At 40.7% G+C, this 21,382-nt stretch overlaps 1 protein-coding gene across 9 annotated transcripts in view; it reads right to left on the bottom strand.

Annotated features, from left to right (window-relative positions):
• atp8a2 (ATPase phospholipid transporting 8A2) overlaps positions 1–21,382 on the bottom strand; it is a 58,240-nt gene that overhangs the window by 15,658 nt on the left and 21,200 nt on the right. For all 9 annotated transcript variants that reach the window (XR_015775306.1, XM_088071700.1, XM_088071702.1 and 6 more), the window contains 7 exons: positions 21,245–21,329; positions 20,220–20,359; positions 19,051–19,189; positions 17,447–17,511; positions 8,611–8,783; positions 2,179–2,362; positions 786–896 (listed from right to left, as the gene is read on the bottom strand). Coding sequence is in view for 8 of the 9 variants with exons in the window: in XM_088071700.1 (XP_087927826.1) it covers positions 786–896; positions 2,179–2,362; positions 8,611–8,783; positions 17,447–17,511; positions 19,051–19,189; positions 20,220–20,359; positions 21,245–21,329 (897 nt within the window). In the remaining variant the exon portion in view is untranslated. The remainder of the gene's footprint in view (positions 1–785; positions 897–2,178; positions 2,363–8,610; positions 8,784–17,446; positions 17,512–19,050; positions 19,190–20,219; positions 20,360–21,244; positions 21,330–21,382) is intronic.

Here is a 21,382-nt window from a genome sequence, read left to right as displayed (position 1 = left end):
TGGCTCTGAAACCACTTTCTGACTTTACAGAAGTTAATTTACTGAAAACATGGAGTCTAAATATGACTGGGGAAACCTTCATTAACGCCTTCATACACATACAGAGCAGACACACGCCGATCTGAGGGCAGATAGGGAACATGTTTGGGGCCACTAGTGGGAGTTGTGGTATTCTTGGGGCATACAGTGGAGCATACAGCCTAGGGGTGAGGTCAGATACACAAAAGCACACCCTCACACAACCACACCCATCCCCCTTATTCTGTCTCCACTAAGTGGACAGAGACAGTCTCTAACCTTTGGCCTAGACCGCCCTGCAGGGAGCCAATCATGTGAGATAATAATGGAAACACACACATATGAACAAACACACACACACACAGGGGCACAGAGTGGTGGTGTGAGCCGGACAGTGGGCTCTCATGAGGACCGGCACCTGCTGGCATCCTTAATGTGAGACAGTGGGGTGAGGAGGGTGAGGAGCACAGCTGACAAATACCCCTCATAACAGGCAGGCCAGGGCTGAAGTGTGTCCCTTCATCACACTCACACACACACATGCACACAAAGCTGTCGACCCTTGGAGCCAAGGTCTCGTCACTGCTGATCTAAACACACATTTTTTCTATGCATGTGTGTGTGTGCAAAAGAGACAGAAAGCAGACACCAGAAGGGCACCTCGTCCATCACTGTCAGCCATGTCGACAAACAGCTGCAGAACGTCTCTGTTAATGTTACTGTGTGTGTGTTAAACCTCAGAGAGGGTGTGGCGGTGAAGCTCCTACCTCTATAATGTAGAGGACCACATTCTTATAGAAACAGTAGAGGATGCACTTGGTGACACGGTTGTAGCTCCACGCCCCGTGGACCAATAGCAGCTTCTCCAGGTAAGAGAACTGCCAATCAGGAAGAGAGAGAGAGATTTATTACTATAATTAGAAGAAAAAAAGTGTTTTAAATAAAATTTGAGACAGAAAGGGAACAGAGAGAACATTAAGAATGTGGCTGGGAGACAAGAAAGCTGTGGCAAGAGGAGGCCCGCTGATACAGATAAGCAGCGCAAGAAGCCCAGAGGCTACAAGATAAACCAAACAGTGAAAGTGACAGAATACGTTTAAGTGAGACACAAAAGACAAGACACCTCAGTAATTAGGAGAAGCTTTAGTTGCCATTATGGGCCTAACAGATAATTAATGGGAAGTAGGGTTGCAAATATCAAATATTGTTATTTTTTTAGCAAAAAATTATTTTAGTCTACAAAAAGTCACAAAGTAGTGAAAATGACAATTCCCCAAAGCCCATAGTGATATCTTCAAACAGCTTGTTTTGTCCGACCAACAGCGCAAAATCCAAGCGTATTTAATAACAATTATATGAGAGAAAAGCAGCAGTTCCTCTCCTGTGTGTCACCCATGCCAAAAAATCTTGGTTAAATAGTCAATGTATGTGAATTTCACATGTTTCTGGAGTATCTGTTTGAGCATTCTGACTAGAAACAAAATATGAGTATTGCTGGTTCCACTTTTCTTGTCTGCATGGCGTTAATGCATAGGCATTTGGTAAATTACTTTTCATTTTTTTTAGATTTACAATAAAAGAGTCATAAAATTATGTCTTAGCATTTTTATGAAGAAAATGAATTAAAGAAATTTTAGTACTAATTAAGATCTTATTTTTAGATTAATAAATCTGAGCCCTGTCATGAGCTGTCTTGGCTGTATTTATCTAAACAATTGAGAAGCTAAAGGTAAAATATTTTTACAGTAATAAAATGATTGAAGATGAAACTGCCCTTAAAAAGAACAAAATCAAAAGAGAGAAAAAATGACTTTCTAATGCTGCTAAGAACAGATAAAATGTTATGTATTTTCCTTGTGGGCTGTCTTTTATCCTATTATAACACACTTGTGATGAGCCATGTGTCTGCACTGATAATATGATACTTGAGTGGCCTCTATAAGAAATTTCTTCTTTCAGTTGTCCCCCCCTCCAGCGAGGTCAAAGATCAGACCAGCTGAAGGGTGAACAAGTAAGGATTCAGTGTCCTGCCTTAAGACATTTGAGCAGGGTGGACAACCAGGCATGAATCCATTATCTACGTTCATATAAAGCCTGTAACGTATCTGTATGACCCTAACCGAGCATGAATAATGTCTCCATGCTATGTCTGCATCCCACCTGTGCTATGGAGTAGTCAGATGAGTTGGTGGCCTGCATGCCCTCGTTGCCACTGATCCCCACTCCAACATGAGCCGTCTGAATCATGCCTACATCGTTGGCACCGTCACCTATCGCCAGCGTGATGGCCTTCACATGCTTCTTCACCATATCCACAATCTCAGACTTCTGCAACGGAGAGACTCTGAAACAACAGAGAAACAACGAAACTGAGAAACAGCAAGAAGAGAAACAGAGATTGTTGGTTCATGTAAGAAGTGTATACAGCTGTACCAGAGGTGGTAAGATAATATAATACTGAGAGAAAGAAAGAAATGCAATTAGAGATAAAAAGGAAAAACAAAGACACCAGAAAGTAGGAAAGAAGAATAAAACCTGAAATTTTATATTGGGGAAAAAATTGAAATGGAAAAAAAAGATGGATGAGAGGCTGGGAGAAACACACAAACACAAACAAACACACACACACACACACACACACACACACACACACACACACACACGCGCGCGCGCACACACACACACACACGCACGCACGCACACACGTGCCCTTCAGGGCTCTGTTAACTGCTCTTCACCAAGAATTAGGAAACAATGATTCACTGTTCTGCTAATAACACTCTGGTTAGCTCATGTTTGATGTGTTTATATGTGTGTGTGTGCACGTGGTTACAGCGGTGCGTGTTGTACATTTGAGTGCACCTCAGAGCATGTGTGTGTGTGTGTGTGAGAAAGTGTGTGTGTGTTCACGGAGCCTCCAGTGGTACTCCACCCTCTTGACCTGTATCACTGATCCTCCTGTCCATAACCGGTTCTGTCTCTTCATTGACAATGAAGCATCCAGGGAGGCTCGATTACAGACGTTTCCCTCGCGGCCACTGAGAGACGATAGCGATGTGTTATGGTGCATTTACTGAAGTACCTTGGACATTTTTTCATTTTATGGTGCCATGTGTTACACCTGCGGACAAATGAGAAAACAGCATCCGACCGATGCCCTCTGTTGTGGTGGCTTTCTGTTTGGCTTTACCAAAGAGGTTTTAAAAGTGGTTTTTCCTCCACCATCTGCCTTGGATGAATTTGTGAGAACTGGAGCTCTTGGTCATATCACCTGGTCTTTCTCAGCAGAGGGAGTTTGCCCAGCTGTTACTGAAATTTAGTAACTCAGAGTTTATGAGTTGTCTGGGCACAGTTCATAACATGGAAGTGGCTAAGCTGGCAGCTAGCAGCTAACAGTGCTCACTCGATACACAGCTCTAAACAATGGCAACAGTACTGACTGTGCTAATAGTGTTAATCAGAGGGGAACAAGTGCATGAGCACTATGTTTCTATGACACTGCTGTCCTGATATCAGTGTATCTGTAACTTCTGTATGAGTGCAGTGTAAAGCAATGAGCTAGCCAGTGGAATACACACACCTACATGCATTTGAATACTTATTTGTATATTTAAAAGTTCAGTTGTAGAGTTAAAAGTTCAGTTTTGAATAATGGTTTTTCTATTTTGTCTTCATGTCTGCTTTCAAAACATGCGTTCCGACTGCCTGTAATTCACATTTGCACCACTTAAGTGAGTCTTGTTCCTAGTACCTGTAACCTACACTGTGAAAAATTCATGTACAAAGGAGGAGACATGGGAGAAAACTGATACTGAGACTGGGATTAAACGTGTATAACAAAGCAAGCTATACTTCCCCCAGTGCAGTACTTGCAACTGTAGTTGCTATATGAGACAAACACTTTTTATAGTACCTTGAGATAGGATATTTGTGTTTACTATCACATTTTGCCACAAATTCATACATGTGAAAGTACAGTAGACCAGCTCTCCTATGGGCTGCATTACAAGAGATAAACCAAATCCAGATATTAAATATTTACATTACACTTCCCTGATTATAGTCATTACCTGATCCTCAGTAATGTATGAGGTGATGGTAATTTGAGTATCAACACTGGGCTATTGTGTAGACAATGCTTCAAAATGTTCCTAGAAAGGGGTGGTGGGGGGACTTCCACAACGACTGTTTCTGTGTGTGTCATACAGCTCTAACTCTTCCATCAAATTCCCACCTTGTTCGTCAGTGCCAAGATAATGATATTACAAAATCTAATTATGTGCAGCTGCATGAGCCATCATATGCAAACAGCGTGCAGCAAGATGCTTTGATAAAGGTGCGACGAAATGAAATTATGAGCAGATGTATGACCCCTTACACACACACACACACACACACACACACACACACACACACACAAACACACACACACACACACACACACACACACACACACACACACACACACAAACACACACACACACACACACACACACACACACACACGGCTGGAGCCCAGAGGTCATAAAGAGGCTCTATCTTCTATGAATATGTAAGAAGGATCATGTCCCGGTCAGGCTGAAATCACAGAGCTGGGTGGTCTGCTTAGTATTCATACATAGGCGTGTGCAAAAACACACAAATTTACGCACATGCACAAACACACAAAAACACACCTTGTGCCTCCCTCACCAAACACCACAGGGGAAAACCTCAGAGAGTCTTGGCCTCTGTAGTCGTTGCAGAAGGATGGGATCAACCTCTGCTCTTTGTTTTTCCTGATTCTGCGTCTGATGTGTGTGTGTGTGTGTGTCTGCCTGTGCGTATCTTGGCCTCTGACCACAAATCTCTCTCTATCTCCCTCTCTGTCTCACTCTACCTTTCCTCTAAACACTGCATACAGTGTCTGGAATTGTGTAAAGTGGCGTTGAGGAGATGAAAGGCTCCCGGTGCTCTTCACGGTGGAACTGAGCAGAAAATAAGCAGCCGCTAAGTCCTCCTATAAACAAACGCACAGTGAAGTCAGGAAGCCATGCGTACGAGTACACCCGACTCTGCCGCCCCTGAGACATGCACGCGCATGCACACATTCCCAAACTATGAAACATCACACTCACATACAGTAGGAGATATTATCTCACAGATATCTCTGTAAAGCCAAAGCCACAGCTCATTATGTACAGGCGTCTTATTAACCGTATTGTGCCCTGTATGCATAAACACACACACACACACACACACACACACACACACGCACACATACAAACAGGAATCATCCACAGCTTGCTCCCAACATGCAGGTCAGGACCTCCCAAGGCAGTGTGTGATGGTACTTCTCCCTAATCTTTTTTTTTTTTTTTTTTTTTAAAGGAAGCTCTGGATAGTTTTCTTCCATCAGGCCTTTTATAATTATTCAAATTAAAAAACTGGAGTAACTCAACTCTTTGTTCGAATTGTTTTAAGGGATAACAGGCCCCAAATTGTGGGGAACTACTAACCTATAACACAAAATAAAAAAATATCTACCAGAATCAATACTTTTTTATCTGATTTCTTACTTTGAAGAATATTTTTTTTCTTTTGGAGCTGGATTTTCAAATGTTTATTATAGTCAAAACACAAGCAACTGTACAAGAACTAATTGGTCATATTCAATAAATATATGTTCTAAAACCGGCAAATCCAAAAAGTCAGTGTTTTTGATCAATGGATACATCTTTAGATGCATTGACAGGGTTTCTACAGAGGCAATTTTGCCAAAATGTTTACTTCAACATTAAACATGACTTTTTAAGTCTAGTTAACATGTTAGATGATATCCATTAAAGGTTTCAAATTTTACAAACTTTTTAGAGTGGCAACTCCAATTTTATGTGACACTTCCACACTGCTGCACAACCATGCCTTTATGTATGTAGCTCCATACATGTGGAATCTTCTATGGACTTAAAGCTGCACTTGTTGGCTCCTCTAGGCAGTTTTAAAGCACTGTTGCAGGACTTTTGTAAGTCATCTCCTATTTGCCACTGTCAGGGTGCATCTTATCTGATCTTTTAATTTTTTGTTTTTATGGTTCACTAATACCATTTATTCACATACTTTTTAGTCTTTTCTTTTTGTTACTTCATTTTGTGTTCTATATTGCTTCTCTTAGAATTGTACGCCTTGATTCTGTTTTTTGTTCTATGTTGTCTGTCTGTAACTTATGTTGCTATCTGTCTTGGGTAGGACACTCTTGAAAAAGAGATATTTCATTTCAAGAGGGTTTTTTTTCTGGTTAAATAAAGGTTAAATTAAGCTAAAAAAACAACAAACAAACAAATGCAGCTAATCACCACAATGCTAGATTCGGTGTGAATTCAACCTTAAACATACTCAAAAGAGCAAACTTCAGATACTCGCATGCACTCAGAGGAACATAAGTACCCTGATAAAGACTATGTTTTTAAAAGACCAAAACCATTCTATGCTCATTTGCACAAACTTGGCAACATTTTGACTGAAACCAGGAACCAACTATGAATCAGACCAGACATTTGATGCCAACTTTCAGTACTATACAGGTTTTCAGTATTTGGGTCCTATGCGCACATTTTTGGTCTGTATGAAAAAATTATTGATGTTCGATACAAAGCCCTAACCAAGGTAGCAAAAGAGATATGGAGCAAGGGGGGAGACGTGCACACGAAGAGCGATAGAGTGAAGGATAGAGGAAAGGAAGCTGGAGGCTGTTTGCAAGGCCTGTGAGACCAGAGTCCGGATATGGCCTGGATATGCAAGGGAGAGTCAATTACTTCCCTCCTGGCTGCAAATGCACATGCGCACACACACACGCACACGCACACACAAGTACGATCACACACACGAAAGATGAGTGGAAACTCTTTTGTTAAACATCACAGCTGGTGCTGAGTGGAACATGACCAAAAAAGGGAACATGCAGTAAACATCCTAGGAACAAAGTGCACTTTGTATGAATGGAAATGTATAATGGCAATGTCTGTGTCTGTGTATGTGTATTGGTGCCCATTCCTGGGGTGCCACCAGTCAGTGAGTCATGGCTTTGACATTTCCATGCAGCGTAGCATATTACATTACCCCTGCTGTGCAGCGGTGCAGGCTTTTATCAACCTTATTCATTAGCTGACCGTGGGCAACCGACAACCTTTACAAACACGCATGCACCCAGGTATACAGGCCCCTGCGCGTGCACACACACAAACACACACACACACACACACACACACACACACACACACACACACACACACACACACACACACACACTGAGTCTCTCTTTCTTTTTATCACGCACAAAACAGAACAAGGATTACCTGTAATAAGTGTATGGTGAGATTCAATGGTTCTTTTTGTTAAGTGTTTTTACCACAACAGTGCATTTTTTCTTTATAGGTGCCTACAGTTGCAGATTGGCTGACTTTATTAAAAACACTTTAAGGAGTTAACCCTTTGAAACCTGAGCAAATTGGCTGGATTGACAGAAAATGAACAATGAAAGAAGAAATTAGCCAGAAATCAGCAATAAATTATTTAAAAAATACAAGAAAATTGCCTGAAAATTAGTTAAAAATGGAAAAACATGCTTAAAAATATATAATAATTTAGTAACATAATGTTAAAAAAAAAAAAAAAATTAATAAAAAGCAGCACAAGAAAGCAGCACAAGAAAAGTTATGTAGCTCCAGGTTTCAAAGGGTTAAACCACAGTAACATTTACTTCCACCCACCTTCTTTTGCCAGCACTCAAAGCTCTTGGTAGTCATCAGGATTTATTTCAGAGATGATTTTAAACACGTCATTACAGATCACACCCTCACCTTTACCCTCACAACGTCATGTCTGAGTAAAACAAAGGAAAGCCCGGTAACAAGATAACAGTGTCTTTGTCTTTTTGTACATAAGTATTTTAAGGCAAAAAGTTGGATATTGAAACCCAGTTGGGTACAGGTCAAAAAGCAGCCAAAAACAAGGGTTTGCTGAACAAAGACCTTGTACAAAACGCATTAAAGATACTTTTGGGAACGTTGAAATTTGTTTTTGTGGACAACCTCTTCTTTATCTTTGTACATAGGGGTTTTCCCACAACAGCACAATGATCCTGTGTATCTGTTAACGTTTTTTGAATACAGGATGCTTGACCTTTCTACAAATTAAAATACCAGACTTTGTCCAGATTTCAGGCTTATTTGTTTCAGGTTTATGGTCACAAGACATAAACTTTAACCACGCTAACATTTTTTATGAGGCGCTAGTGTGTTTTTGTAGGATTTATCTTTCATTGCTCCCTTTTTTTTCAGTGCAGGATGAAATATCATCATTGATAACCGAGACAAATTGTCACATCCTTTTCATTATTAATCATTACATCAAATGCACCGTTAATAGTTTGATTGATAACGTCAAATCATTTTTAAGATTGAAGCACCAACAAAAAAAAGCACTGAATTTTTACATGTTTTCCCTTGTGAGTTCCAAACTTTTCTAGGCTTACCAGATGTGTGCAGATACCCCGTAATAAAATAAAAGTTTGCTTATGTACATGTATTTGTATGACGAATGAGTCTTCCTTACCGACAGCAGATGACAGCCTTGCAGGACAACGCCAAGTCAAGGAAGGCCTGGCGAAGGTCAAAGGACAGTGCATATTTCAGTGTCTGACCATCAATGATCAGCGCCAGCTCATTCTCCTTCCTCAGGGAGTCGCCCAGGGACGAACAGTGAGCTGTCAGAGTGGCGCGAGTAGCCTGCAAAGAGACAAAGACACAGAGAAGGGTGTTTGGGTTAGTCTTAAATCTTTAAAGGAGGATTAAGTAGATATTCTCCCTTTCACACCTACATTAGGCTCCAGAAACTGGTTATACAGTTTCACACATCATCAACATGATTTTACTGACAGGCTTGTATCTCCTCTACAGTTGGTTCAAGTCAACAACATACCTCAAACACATTAGTGCTCGTATGGAAATGCTGTTGGGTTGCTTGCTGAGTGAAAGCCTAACCTCTAACCCCGAACCTCATCACTGAATTACTGACAATCTTAGATCCTAATCTGCACCCTTACCAAACACAACTCTAAATCTTAGCCTGGAAATTACTCTTTTTCTGGTGTGATCTTGGAAGCAGCCCTTTCAAGTGAGAGTATTTCCAGGTTTTATGCTTTTGTGGAGTTATTGTGGCCTAACAAGGTGGTGAAAATACAAATCACACATCAAAAACACACAGACAAATTTGCTGAAAGGTCAAAACCGTATGCGGTAAATGGAAGACATATGCTCTTGGTTGAACGGGCTGCTTTCATCTGGGGGAAAGAATTTGCTTCTGTGTACAGTCAACAATTAAGAATGCCAATATAAAGTTCACAGTTGTTCTAGACATCATGACAACAAGCGGACACAGCAACGTCGCAGAGGCTCGTTGAACCACGGCGTCTTATCTGATATCTTTACTTCAAAGGGAGAAAATACACTTAAGACACACAACCAGAGGAAAAAAATAGAACTGAATTTGATTTATGTCATGGTGGGGTAAAATGTATCATTCACTTTTAACAGCAAAGTGTGTGTGTGTGTGTGTGTGTGTGTGTGTGTGTGTGTGTGTGTGTGTGTGTGTGTGTGTGTGCGTAAATGCCAGCTTGCCTGCAGGGCAGTAGTTTGGGGGCAGTTTTGATGGAGCTCTTGATAATAGAGGAATAGGGATTAATAGAGAAAATAAACATCCCGCAGAGTTGTAATGAATTCCATGTGGAGGAACAGGCACGCCACAAGCTACCACTCAGGCCCACACACACACACACACACACACACACACACACACACACACACACACACACACACACACACACACACACACACACACACACACACACACACACACACACACACACACACACACACACACACCTGAATTCTTCATTTCCACTGACTGAAATTATGATTTCCATGGGATCGCAATGTTACAAAGCATTAAAATGCTTCAACATGCATCATCTCTGCCTTGTGTGGTCCATCTGTAATGTTCAGATGGGAAAGAGAAGTTATGCTGATTATCAAAATAGGAAGAAAAAATAAAAATGCGACTGTTAGCAATTCAATTATGAATACTCATTAAAACATGTAAGAACAGTGAAAAATAGAGTTAACAGGATTTAACAGTTCTAGCTCTGACTTAATGTTTCTAAATGTTTTTGACACTGAGAACACTATGAGAATTTGGGTTAAAGCTTATTAAAATCATTCCAACACTAATAGGCTGTCTTCAGGTATCAGACACTTACATTTAATATTTTTTAGGATAATCTTTAACCAAATTTAAGACTGGCTATTTGACAAATCTTTTTCTAATTCAAGCATTGCAAAAGTAAGGGTAAGTCGTACAGGTGTAGGTTTTATGTAGTCATATGGTTTTTAAAGTGAGTAGGGTGAATCTAATTTTAGCCAACAGGTAAGTGAGTGCAAGTATAAATTAAAAAGAGAGTATTAGGTTCAGCGGTAGGTGTTAAGACTTGTAACATCAGAAATGTGGATGCAGAAGAGCTTGACTCAATTTTACAAAAATAAAGATGGACATAAGAAATTACATATAATGTTTGTGGCAATGAAGACCTCATAAATTCAAATTTAATACAATGTCTTTTTGAGCCTAATATTCTTAAAACTAAATTGAATACATTTTAAGATGTTTTAAGGACCTGCAGACACCCTGACTAAGCAGATGTTTTATCAGTTAAGGGTTGTCCAATCCTGTAGCAAACAGCTCACTAACTGTCCCTCTAGGGACACTTTTGTTAGCTGTACACGTGGAAATCAGCTTATTCACATAATAAACACAGAATGACACAAAATGAAATGCCCCATAAGAGGAGCTGTTTGTGGAAACACGGGCAACACAACTAAGCACACAGCAATCAGGAACACAAGAACAAACTACACACACAAAAGTGCACAAACATTTGAAAATTTAGCAACGTTAAGAATCTACACTGTCTCTCACGGTGGGTTACTCATCGGACCTGAGAGAGTCCAGTGACCCGCAGAGAGATTACCCCTCTGTCCGCCAGTCAGGACACAACACAGCAAGCACAAACACGTGATCACTCTTCATGTATGTAATCATACAAACAATGTGCTCTCTCTTCTTCCTGCCAAATAGCGATGCACACATGCTCACAAGTGTCCCTCCTCTTCCAAAAAATTCCCTGCTCTTGTTTTTTCAGCCTGAGGCTCTGTGTGTGTTTTTCTTTGTATGCCGGAATTCCTGTTTGCATTCACCTTTTCCCCCAAACAGGGGAAAGGAAAACAAAAACATAATGAAAGGATTAAAAGAGATTACAGGTTGTCAGAGTCCCGAAACTCAAAGTGTCTATGTGTGTGTGTGTGGTGTGCATGTGTTTTTACAGAGGAGTGAAACACGTGTATGCATGTGTGTGTGTGTGTTTGCATGTAAGTGCATGGGGGTTGTGTGTATGTGTACATGTCCTGCATGTGTGAGAGATGAGAATCTGACAAAACCTCCTTTTCCCTGCTCGTCCTCACCTCATCACAGAGGAATGGACACGAAAAGCCTCAGCAGCATAATGCAAAGTAAACAGTGTGTAAGTGAAAAATGATTGTATAAAAACATGGCACATGACACATATTTGGGGCGGTGGGTGTTGATGCTTCACATCTTACACAACTTTCTGCATGGGGCTTAATTCTCTGGAGTACTTTCAAACATGATATGAGGAGACAGCTTCAAATTCCTCTTTGGCTACAGTTACATGCACAGTTACAGTACAGTACAGTTCAGTTACACCAGTATGCCCCTTGTTATTCAGAATATACCAATATTCTGAATTTGTTGCAGGTCATTCAAACAGCATATTCCCTATAAATATTCCTAATTAGGGGGAAAAAAATGACTTTTTTGCGCATGAAAACAAACTCAATGTCTGTAGGAAAAATATTAGTATATTTGCCAATATTTAGGTGATTTTTTATAATAGTATATGGACCACATTATAAAGACACTAAAAGAGAGGGTCGCACACATGGGTTAATCCTCAAGCGAAATCCTCAATGCAAACAGTTCACCAGCCTATCAGTAAGGTGCTAATACAACACAGTGACTTGTCACAGCAGGTTCAGTCTAAGCTTTAGCGGCGGCTAAGATAACCCGGGATAATAACCAGGCTAAGTATGCAGGCAGCATTAAAGAGGAAAGATTAAAAAGGTAACTAAGGTACAAACACCAGTTAGCTCTTGAAGCTAACAGGCAGCCACCTACTAAAAGTACAGCAAGTCCAGACCTAACTGTATCCTCATGAGAAAGACCGGCGTCTTAACATGAAAAGAAACAGCTCACAAAAGGTCCACTATGATCTGTTAACACTTTCTCAAGAGAACAAACATGAGACCAAAGAAAAAGCTGTTACTATGTTACTTTCCTCTTTCTCACGCTAAATTACCCACTATTTCTGTTTGCTTCGTTCTTTGATTGCACCAGTTCCAATATGACAGATCTCATTAGAAAGAATTTTTATGTTCCAAAATAAATGTTTATTTTGTCATGTGCATCTGAGCTTGAAGAGGGCGGAAACACACACACACACACACACACACACACACACACACACACACACACACACACACACACACACACACACTTTGTAAACCATGTTCACAGGCCCTTCTGCATGGAATTTTATCAGGTTTATATTTGGATCACAAAATAGGAAGGGCATGGAGGCGGTTTGAGATATCACAGGTCACCCTCTCTCATTGCATACTTTACCATACAACGCTCTGACACACGCACACACACACACACACACACACACACACACATATATATATAAATGCACACAGTGGGAATAGGGAAAGCCAAATGCTGATCCGTTCCAGCCAACCTCTTCATTCAAAAAGACCTTAATCACTAGTGCCATCATGACAAATGTATAGCCAGAGTATAAAATATACAAAAAAGCACTAAGCAAGATAAATGGGGAGAGGTACAAAGACAAAAGGGAACGACGAAGGATGTGGAGTGTGAAGTAGACTCATGGAAAAGGAAGAGAAAGAGAGAGAAAGGGAGAAAGAGAGAGAGGGTGAGAGAGCTGCGGAGTGAAAAGAAGGCGGAGAAAGACATGCTCATATCTGAAGTGCAGATTCTGTCACCACTGAGATTTAATATACCGTTTAATTATCAGACTGTGCATCTGTGCAAATACCTACATCCTTCCCTGCCCCAGCCAGAAACACAATCACACAATCACACACACACACACACACACACACCTGAGCAAAAAAAAAGTAGACACACATGTGGCTTGATGTATAAAAAATGATTATAAATTAAAAAATGCCAGAACAATACAATAACATTTCGATCCCATGGAAATCATAATTTCAGTCAGTGGAAATGAAGAATTCAGGTGTGTGTGTGTGTGTGTGTGTGTGTGCGTCTGTGCACATGAAGATGATTAATGAGCAGATGAGAGATGTTGTTTGTTTTAGGGTTGTACTGCGGGCAGCATGACGAGGAGAGGGGGATTGTGGGAAAGTTAGATGTAATGTATATTCAGAACTATCAAGCTGATCAGGATGACTATGTGCCACTGAATACGGGGTAAACAATGTGTGTGTGTGTGTGTGTGTGTGTGTGTGTGTGTGTGTGTGTGTGTGTGTGTGTGTGTGTGTGAGGACAGAAATAAGAGGGCAAAAAGGAGACTTTACATATGCTTTTGTGTCCTTCAGCATTGACTAAACAGAAGGAGACAGGGCAAAGATTTGTGTCAGTCTGTGTGTGGCATGTGATCCGAAGGTGACAGATGGCGCTCGTCACAGCTTCAGCGGTCGCAAACCGTTTACCCAGGAGGCATTGCTCACAGGGTTTGTTTTGATGAGGAGGAGCACCAAAAGGGGATCGCATTACCGCTCACTCATCACCCTCACATGGCTCGGCCGCCTTCTTCACCCCCCTTTCTTTCTCTATCCAGATTGTCTGTCTCATACATGAAGTACAATAAACACTTCCCCTGCTTTATTCACAAACACACTCCTGCTGTTTCCACTAAGATAAACACACATATTTTGTTGCTTGTTCTGCGCTTCCTCTGACTTTACCTCTAACACAAGCAATAATTTTTCTGTGTAGTCGCTTCCTGTGCACAGAGAGGCTGCTGACAGATGTGGAGGTAGTAGTGTGAAGAAGACATGGAGCGGAGAATGGGCTTGGTCGGGATGGGAGCGACAGGGGGGCTTGCATCTGCCGCTAAGACTGGCAACTGCAAGATCCTTCACACAGATCAGCCGTCACACAACAGAAGAAAAAGGGCACGATAGAGAGAGTGAAAAGTTGTTTTCTGTTTTTTTGTTTTATGGTGGCAAGAGGTCAACCCCAAGGTGAGATTTTGATAAGCAGCTTCTGCTTTTGCTCACATGCAGGTTACAAACAGGCCCACAAGCATAAAGAAGCTGAGCCAGCGCAAAATATTTTAAGTGTGTGATAAGTGTTGTGCTGAAGACGGTGTTGCTTTCATCCATGCCGACAACCAGAGCTCTCTGAAGTCGTCCTGATTGACAAGCATGACTGTGACACCACGTGCACACACAGGCATGCTACATTCATACATGACAGAGAATGTTTCGTCTCATACATCTATATGTCCAAATATAAATCTAGACGCAAATAGCAGGGGTCCTACACATAGTCATGGACAAAATTTCGAAACAAACATTTTTTAAAGAAAAAATAAAATCGCAGAAAACAAAAACAGAAAAAAAAGGAAAATTAAGGGAAAATCGCCTCAAAATTTGAAGGTTTCTAAAAATCTCACCAAATTCTTTTAAAAAGAAGAAAGAAAATCTGCAGTAAAATAAACACAAAATACAGCCATTTCAAGTTGTATCACTCTCTCCTAAAGCCAAATATGCTTAAAAAATGTATTATTATATTAGTTAAGCAAATTTTACGCTACACTAATGTAATTTAACTTATTACACAAAACAAATGATGGCTTTGATTGATGATTTTTATTGTTTTCATGACTTTTCTAGGTCTGGAAAATGTTTTCCATGACCATGGGAATCCTGAAATAGAGCCATAAATATTTATTTTTTTGTAGAAGGGGTGCTGTTTTTTAATTGTGTTTTCCAGCAGTAGTATGTCATGTTGTTTACTCTGTCTGTGTTTGCCGAGTTTTATTCACACCCACTTCAAAGTGCGTTACACAAGTCTCTGCAGCATACTGTAGATCATGAACTTGCCACATGAAAAATTCCCCTCATGACCTACGGTTAATGTTTCATGTCAGCCAGCTGTCCGTCTCAACTTTCCTGTCTCTTCCTGTGCCCTATAGAATTGTGTTAGTGCAACTATTTTACAAATGTAGCCCTTGAGTGATAATAACCCTGAGCTGGTACAAATGCAAAAGGTTCCTTTAGCAGGATGGATGTTTGCCATTTCTGTGTGGGACGGGCTTTCCAGCTGAAAGATGGATTCCCTGCTGCACCAAGTTGTTTTGAGTTGTTTCTAAATGGTGTGTATTAAACGGAAAGTCTTTGTCTGCATTTGGCATTACAAAATTCTGGATCTGCATCACAAAAAATTATACTATGAATAATTCTAGTCATAGAGAACATTATGTCAAGACAGAGAGAAAGCTTTTAGTTACTTTTTTTTGGTTCTAGTTTCCACTAGCTCTCAATTAAGTCCAACTAAAGAGGAAATTTATCTGGAAAAATCTGTAATTTCTAGATTTTTTTTCACTTCTTTACACACCATTCGCACCAGTATTTTTTGTTTTAACTGGAAGTCCCGTCTTTAGACAGCACCTCTTAGCAACAGCCTAAATCCTTCACTGCTTCAGCACATCCTGCCTCATTACAAGTCATTCAGCTGTAGAGATTTCTAATGAAAGGGTTTAGAAAGTTTTCTGATGTGTAGGCACAAAAAATACTAACTTTATGATAACAAAAAGCTCTTGTCTTATGTGCTATCGGATCTGCCTACGTCTATGTTTAATCTCTGCTGAAGAATTTCCCAAGGAAGATAGGCATAACAATCTCTTTCTCTGCAATTAAAGCTTATAGACAAGAATTTCAAATATGCATAAGCAACAACAGCAAGGAAGAAAATGAAAGAAACAACTGTTCCTTAATGTTGTCACCTCTTAAAGCTGAATGTTTCATCCTTAGACCCAGACTTCATTGACCAGACTTTGAACTGTTTACTGGAAAAGTACAGTATGTGATCAAACGTGGAAGACGGGCTGCTAACGAAATCTTCCAAACCATGTTAAGAATGATCCACTTATGGTGCTAACTGTATTAGCTTTCACTTTCTTGTGCTAATTGCATAGGCGATTCTGAGGCTAAAGCACCCGTATCACCCTAGCATTAAATGTTCAGCCTGTCCAGCTCAGTTTACTCAGCGTCTAAGTGGCCTTGCACGCTGTCTGGCTTCTGACCAGCCAGACACCACTTTGATGCATAAGGGTATAAAATCACAGTTAATTCCTATAGAATACAGTGAAGCAAAATTTCTATAAGTGTGAAAGCGTGCAGTTAAATCTGAAATCATGACCAACATTAACATCCTTTCACACAGGATTCCAGTTGGATGCAATGTAAACCCACATTGAGGTCTCTGCTGTCATGTTGATCATGCTATGGACTCATAAAATCCTCCTTTGGGTGTACAAACATTCGCTCACACACAAACACCCATAAGCAAAATACACACAAGCACACACACAGTTCCGACGCTTAAAGTTTATAAGGCATAATCTCCCCAGTCTCACATATAAACAAACTCTGTAAAAGTGAACACACTGTGATTGTGTGTGTATACGTGTCTGAGTGTAAGCACACATGTGGGAGTCAGGGAGTGTGTGAAAGAGAGACAGACACGGAGACACATGACAGCAATCAAGCCACTTAGGTTAACAGAAATCTGAAAGCAAAGAATACATAACTGGGATAGAAATCTAATATAGAGACCTTAGACTTCACTCTAAATAGTAACAGGAGCAAACATACAAGTGAACACATATACAGTCTATGTGCTGTGCTGGCATTTAGTGAGAAATAGGTTAGATAAAGACGCGCAAACAGTGTGATACTGCTCTGGGATCATTAAAAGCCAGGGAATGGATGTGAATGTTGTGAAAGAAGGAGGAAAAGAAGTGATAGTTCCCTGCTTGTCTCTTTTCATCCCTTTCTCCAAAGGGACACCAGAGACTTTAATTGCCTGCACCTGTGAGCACACAAAGAGCCCCACCCACCAATCTGGCTGTGGACCACACCCTAGTTCCCACGGTAATCTGCTTAGGACGCCACCACATAACACCCTCGCAACACACAAACAGTCATGACTGTACAAAATGCACACAAATGTGAATACTCGAGGAAGAGGAGGGTCTACTCACATCCAGAGAGTCCTCATTGACGATAATGAGGGACATGCCGTGTGTCACCAGACGACAGGAGTAACCTGAGAGACAGATAGTGGAAGGTAGAGAGCGGGGGATGGGAGGGAGATTAGATTTACTTAAACCCAAAACACAGGTGAAAACTGGTCTTGTGTAGATTTGCAAAATCCTGCTCCATTCTCTCACGCAGCTATCTGACTCCACTCTCCTCCATCAGCCTGCAGCCATCATATCTGTATTGTAGTCTGTTGTGCATCATTCAACTAAATCATGTAGCAATAAACACAGTAAAAATCCTAATTATTCAAATTACTTATACAAGTGTAGCGCACAGCTTGATCATATAAAAGTTTGTAAATAAAAGTTGTACAGTCAACTCTCAAAAGGGGTCCAAACTTCTACGTAAAATTTTGTTTTTATTTTTAGGTGTTTTCTCTTCCTCCACTACTGCAATGAAAAACCAAGCGCACAAATGTCATTGGTGTGCAACTTAAAACCCCTTTTTCCCTGCTTACACTGGCCACTGGCACACTTCACTTAGAGATTGGAGACATGTCTGGCATGTCACAGCCAACATAAGGCCAGCTATTATCCTAGCTGTGATTTAATAAACTCCACAATACATACAGTTTCCTCCGCTGCTGCACATAATGCTGCAGTGTGAAGGGCACATCCACACCACTGCTGGTTTTGTCTTCTTCACTGGCACATAACTTCACTAAGGATATGTTCAGACTACAAGCGAATCAGATTTGTTTCTTATATCAGATCTTTATGAGAGACAGTCTGTGCTGTTATTTGCAAAACAAGTCAAGTCAAGTCAAACTTTATTTGTAGAGCACATTTAAAAACAATTACAGCTGAGCAAAGTGCTGAGCTGGCACAAAATAGAAAAAGAGATAACACACAGCAACAGGAAAAAGGAACCGAAGAAAAAGCAAACAATAGAGCAAATTGCAGCACAACAGGGAATATAGTCGATTTAAGGTGTCACGCTCTAATCAGAAGTACGGCAACGAAAAAGAGGTGGGTTTTCAGCAAGTTAACCAAATCAGATTTATGTGTCCAGACATCACCAACCTGTCTGCATGGGTTACTGCGGTAAAAACATAAACATCAGTAACTACGTAGCGGTGCTGGTGAAACAGTGTTCCAGCATGGAGGCATGAGAAATGGAGGCCCATCACTGCGCACTCTAACACTCATGCTGTCAAACTGCCGTGTTGTCCCCACAGCTCTCTGCTAATAGTACCACGCTCAGCACTTCCTTCTCTTTGGATTTATCACTATCATTGTGTGTCGTGTTGCGAGTGACACAGAAAGAACTTTGAAATCTAGACTGAGACGCATCTGTAGAAATCCCACTGGAATCGCATTTTAATCCACCTTTAAATTTGGTTCGGATTCGATTTGCAAAAATTGCACTTCACGTGTTGTTTTTGCTGTCCAGACTTTCTAAAATTCTGGATATGCCAAAAAGCAGATGTGGGCTAATCTAAAGGAACCCTCACTTTCCATCTGCTTGCAGCTTTTCTGTCCTTACTTTCCACTTAAACTTATATTTTGGCCATTGTGTGTATTTGAAATGTTTTCCCCTGTACCTATATTGATGGCAGTCTCCTGCTTGTCTCCAGTGAGGACCCAGATCTTGATGTCGGCCCGCATCAGAGTGGCGATGGTCTCTGGCACACCAGCCTGCAGACGATCCTCTATGGCTGTGGCACCCAACAGCAGTAAGTTCTGTTGGTGAAACAAAAAGAGTGTGAGAGTAAGATTTTAAAACTCAGTGAGAATGATCACATTTAGGCAACAAATTTAGCCAAACATCACCAGTTTGTACGTGAGTGCTCTTTATGTCAAGAGAACATCACCCATATCTGGTAAGAGGATGAGAATGAAGCCAGAAAGTTCAGTACAGTTGGTACAGCGGCTCATTTTAGACCTCTGTACCAACTCTGTGTCTTCGTGCCAAGAAGTAACCCATTACCTTTCCCCCCCTTGCTTTAATTTGTTCAGCATTTAAATGCATGTGTACCCTCATTAGACACACTCGGACGCACACACAAACACTCGCACAGACACACAAGTTAACACTACTGTGTTGTTGACTCCAGTTTTATGGGGCTTTTGGCAGGCTGGTGCAGGTAATTACCCTTGTGGTCTCCCAGTCTGAGCTCCCCTCCTCCGCCTGCTTCCTCTTTTTTTTCTTCTTCACTTACTTTTCTCACCTAGTCTCTCAACTCTAAATCCTTGGTTTTCCCACCTCTCTCTAAATCTCTTTGGAATATCCTCTGATCTGATATTTTTGTATTATTTTTTCCCCCCACCCCCCAAACAGAGACAGACAGACACACACAGACACAGACACAGACACACACACACACACACAGTGCCATCTCTCTGGTCAACCAATACAAGATATGCAGATAATCCTTTCAGGAAGGAGTAGCATCTGTTCTTTACATTCTGTTAATAAACAAGGGAGGTGGTAAGTGTTGAAGAACCATCAAATTTATTTAAGTGAAGGAAATCAGTGGAGCCACTCTGCCCCCTGCTGGCATACATAAAATGTGTGTGTGTGTGTGTGTGTGTGTGTGTGTGTGTGTGTGTGTGTGTGTGTGTGTGTGTGTGTGTGTGTGTGTGTGTGTGTGTGAGATAGAGTGCATCCATCAGGAAGAGTTTCAGGTCTCTGCTTTGACTTTAAGACATCGCTCACAAGTTTGGATACCAACAGTACAAATCACTACAGAGAAAGAGTTGGTGTGTTTACCTTTTCCAGTAGTTCATAACACTCCTCCAGTTTCTGAGCACGGTCTTTGAGCACAGTGCTGACACGATTGTATTCCTTCAGCCACTCCTGGTAGGCGCCTTCCTCCAGGTCCACATAGGCAAAACACAGAGTCCTCAGTCCTGGATGGGAGGAGATAAGATGATCAATCATTGAGATCATGCAGAATAGATTATGTCTCTAACTGGGAGTGAGTCGTCCAATGTTTTCCATTGTAGTGTTGAGAGGCAGATAAAATGGAGGAAACTCAGAAAGATGTTTCTGCTGGAATTTAAGCCTCAGCCACAGGTGGGATCCAATAATGTCAAGTCTGGACTAGTAGCCAACATTTTAGCCAACAGGATGCCAGAGTAAAGAGCAGAGTTTTCTTGACCGTTATAAGACTTGGATGCAGCCCCTACGCTTTTTTCTTCTTCTTTTTTTTCACTAGGCAAAATTTAAAAAAACAAAAACAAAACTATGCTGAGACACATTTTGCTGTCATTTCTGGTTGTCTGCTCTCTGTGTTGAAGTTCTGCACTGGGCAGGGCTCAGCTCAACACTCTCACTTTTCTTTTTGTTTTATTTTTTAGGATTTTCAATATCTTTTTCCACATTTTCAATTCCAAAGCCTAAAGAATTAAGAATTAAATAATTAAAAGTTCATTGCTTTTTGAGATGGTTTACTATTATTATTATGCTATTATATTTACCATACATAACATAATTTAGTGATTTTTTTCTAGGATAATAAACTGTCCAATAAAAATAAAAGTAGTTGTCGTGACAGGCCTAGTCTTGACCCTTCTAAAACTTCTTGTAAACTCAGATCAGTCTCAAGACAAGGCTAAAAATACTATTACAGAACAAGAAAAAATTAAGTCAGTGTAAAAGAACTAATGCAGTAATAGAAACAGATCAGTGAGGAAGTCATCGCAAAGATAATTGGATGTCCAGTGCAAAGAACAATTGTAAACAAAGAGAAACTCAGCTATGGCTTTCTCCTCCTCTCTCGTTATCTTTGTTACCTTCAGTAGCAAACTGCTCCAGATGAGCAACAGTTAATTCTTTGTACTGGGACGCCTCCGTCAAACGCTCAAAAATGACATTATCCTGCAAAACAACAAAATAGCATTAACGACAAATATCAGGAGATATTTGGAGTG

The sequence above is a fragment of the Plectropomus leopardus genome, chromosome 21 (assembly GCF_026936395.1).
Source record: "Plectropomus leopardus strain MGB_pleo_1.0 chromosome 21, ASM2693639v1, whole genome shotgun sequence".
NCBI lineage: Eukaryota > Metazoa > Chordata > Actinopteri > Perciformes > Serranidae > Plectropomus > Plectropomus leopardus.
The sequence above is the reverse complement of the archived record's forward strand: the minus strand, read 5'-3'. Positions and strand labels throughout refer to the sequence as shown.